The sequence below is a fragment of the Cynocephalus volans genome, chromosome 4, assembly GCF_027409185.1.
Source record: "Cynocephalus volans isolate mCynVol1 chromosome 4, mCynVol1.pri, whole genome shotgun sequence".
NCBI classification, from domain to species: domain Eukaryota; kingdom Metazoa; phylum Chordata; class Mammalia; order Dermoptera; family Cynocephalidae; genus Cynocephalus; species Cynocephalus volans.
This window is the reverse complement of record NC_084463.1, coordinates 146,370,642-146,374,077: the sequence shown is the minus strand read 5'-3', so window position 1 is coordinate 146,374,077 and position 3,436 is coordinate 146,370,642. Positions and strand designations below refer to the sequence as shown.

Genomic DNA, 3,436 nt, shown 5'->3' with positions numbered 1-3,436 from the left:
TGCAGTGAATTGGCCCAGAACCTCAGGTACAGGGATATACATATGCAAACAAGACCCATACCCTGCCTTCAAGGGCACTTAGGATAGTTTGGCTCTTGTTCACAAAAGTGCTCACATACCAGGAGCCCACCCCCCATATCCTCCAGATGGAGATTAAAGCAGGGTCCACTGTCAGGAAAACTGTGACATTAAAGGAAATGGTTCTTGTGCTTAGCCCCAAATGTCCATGCCAAGGAAACTGAATCACAGAGAGTTTTAGTCTCTTGCCCGATGTTGTGCAGTCACTAAGTGGCAGAGTTGGGGTTCGGTAAGTTAGTCTGGCACCATAGTCAAATCCCGTAGCCACCTCACTATGTCCAGAAGCACTACTCTCCAAAAAACTGCCTCCACCAGAACTCCCTGTACAGCCCCTCCTTCCCTAGTGACAGAATTCTGACGTTGTTCAAGCAGCAATGTGACCAGTCCAGGAGGAAAGCTGCCTGACCTGAGCCAATCATATAATCTCATTCCCCTTTACCAATGCCCACTTTCCCAACCTCCTTTTCATCTATGGGTAGGCACTATGACCTAGTTATGGCCAATAAGAATAAAAATAAGAGGAACTGAGCTGGGAAGTTTTGAGGAAGTATTTCTCAAAATAAAAGTGAGCCTCTCCCACTCCTCATGAAGATCTGATGCCTAGAGCTGCTGCCGTACTGCTTCTTGCAACCGTGAGAGGCTGCCTCGAGAACTGAAGAGGAACCATGTGCTGGCATCCTAGAATTAGCAAAACAGCCCCAGAACTACTAGTTTCCAAACTTCTCCTTGAATAAGCAATAAATGTTATTATGCCTTAAACCAAAGATGGGCAAACCTTTTCAATAAAGGGTTAGAGAGTGAATATTTTAGGCTTTGCAGACCATGCAGTCTGTCACAGGTACCCAACTCTGCCATTGTATCATGAAAGCAGATTTAGATAACATGTAAAACGTGGGCATGGCTGCATTCCAACAAAACTCTATTTATGGACACTAAAATTTGAATTTTATGTAACTTATGTGTGTCACAAAATATTATTCTTCTGATGTCTTTCAACTACTTAAACATGTAAAAACCATTCTTAACTTATAGTCCCTATGAAAACAGACAGTGAGCTGGGTTTGCCTTAAGCCATTATTCAACAGATTGTATCATACTTATAACTGAATCTATTCCTAACTGCACCACTCTCCTTACCTCAATGCTCAGATAATAACTGTCTAGAAAGACAAGGGTCTTATAAAATTATTCAGATTATGATTCAATGGTTAATAATAATAGCTTATATTTCACCTCCCAGAGACATTGACATTCTAATAATGTCTTTTTCTCTCATGAACAAAAGCTCCTACTATGGAATTTCAGGCATTAGAATCAGGTTAATGAGTTGGGGGCACTAAATAAAGTAGAAAAGCCTTCCTGGATTCCCTGAAGGTTACACCAACAAGGAAGGACAAAGCAAAACATGAACTTTTGTCTCCAAGTGCCATTATCTTTCCACATCTCATATGCTAACACCAAGAGGTGAAGTGCATAAATCCAAGGTCACACAGCTGATGAGTGACAGGGTGGGGATTTCAGTCTGGGTGATTCATCCCTAAAGTCTGCACACTGCACTACAGACTGCAGAAGAAGATAAGGACAGTAGCTCAGTTTTCTACATTCTCCAAAATACTAACAGCTGTGAGAGAACTTGAACTGATGCCATGGAGTATAAGCAGTTCATCTAAAATACAACAAAACATATAAATAGGTTAACTTTTTCACACTACTACCCTGTTCATGCTCATTTTTTTTTCATGTTTTTATTTTTATTCCACCCCTGAGTTCACTTTCTTGCCCCATAACCTCCTCATGGCGATTTTCACCTCTGCATTTCTGAGTGTATAGATGATGGGGTTCAGCATGGGGGTGATGACCATGTAGAACACAGCCACAAGTTTGTCCTCAGTGAAGGTGGACGAAGGCCGCATGTAGAGGAAGATGGCAGGTCCAAAGAACAAGATGACCACCGTGATGTGAGAGGCACAGGTAGAGAGGGCTTTGCGTCTCCCCTCTGCAGAATGGTTCCTCAGGTTAACCAGGATGACAATATAGGAGGACACCAAGATGAGGAAGGAGAAGACAGAGATTAACCCACTGTTGGCCAACACAATAACTCCCTCCACAAAGGTGTCGATGCAGGCCATCTTGAATAAGGGATGGAGGTCACAGAAGTAGTGGTCAATCACGTTGGGACCACAGAAGGGCAATTGGACAGTGACAAGGATCTGAACCATAGAGTGGATTATGCCTCCCAGCCAAGAACCAGCCACCAGAAGATGACACACAGGCCGGCTCATGATGGTTGTGTAGTAAAGGGGTTTGCAGATGGCCACATAGCGGTCATATGCCATCACTGTGAGCAGGAGGATCTCAGTGACCCCAAAGAAGTGGAAGAAAAATATCTGAGCCAAACAGCCCTCCAGGGTGATGGTTTTAATTTTGGCAAGTAAGTCTGTGATGAATTTAGGGACAACAGTAGAGGAGTAACTGATCTCCACCAAGGACAGACAGCCGAGGAAAAAGTACATGGGGGAACTCAGACTCTCACTGATGCCGACCGTCAGGATGATGAGGCCATTGCCTACCACCGTGGCCAGGTACACAGGAAGAAACACCACAAAGCACACTCTCTGAACCCCTTGATCCTGGAAAAGGCCAGTGAGAATTAACTCAGTCACATTATTTTTACTGGCCATTGATTCAATTCGGCTGTGCTGGATGCCAGGCAGTGAAGGCCCTATAATAAAACAAACAATAATTATAACCCCAATTCAGCTCATTTACAGCGCTTTAGAGAGTGTAGACCACTTTGCAATACAATCATTACCCAGTCATTCGGTTAGCCAAATGTACTCATTCAGCATTAAATACTAGCATGCGAACAGCTTATATTATTTTAATTTATTTAATTTTATTATTAGAACATTAAGGCTCAGAGAAATGGTCATTTGCCCATGATCACACAGAACGTGGTGTATTCTGGGACTCAGAACCAGTTTTTGACTTTCAATCTGGGATTCTTTCTAGTTCACCACAAGATAACTGAGTTTGGGGAGCTGTTCAACTTAATAGTCTATATTTTTTTATCTTCTTTGCATTTTGATCGTTGTCTCCTACAGGGTAGTCCCCATGACACATTTCTGCTCCTATATTCCTTGTTTCCTTCATCTACGCCTCCGAAAATTATCTTCTCACTGATAATTCCCCCCATTCTAAAAGGTCCTCTGTCCTATTTACTCACCTATACCAGTCCTCAGTTTACTCGGGTCAGATTTCCTTACCAGTCTTGCAGCTTCGATAGTGTGTTTATATGACAAATGCTCCAATACTCTGGGGGGAACTTAACTTACTAGCTTGTCTCCATCGTTCCACT

General features: G+C 42.8%; 1 protein-coding gene across 1 annotated transcript; it reads right to left on the bottom strand.

Annotated features, from left to right (window-relative positions):
- Nucleotides 1–1,829: 1,829 nt before the first annotated feature.
- Nucleotides 1,830–2,759, bottom strand: LOC134376856 (olfactory receptor 4B1). The gene has a single exon (XM_063095398.1). It carries the CDS (start codon nt 2,757–2,759, stop codon nt 1,830–1,832), a length of 930 nt encoding a protein of 309 aa, XP_062951468.1.
- Between the last annotated feature and the right edge of the window lie 677 nt (nt 2,760–3,436).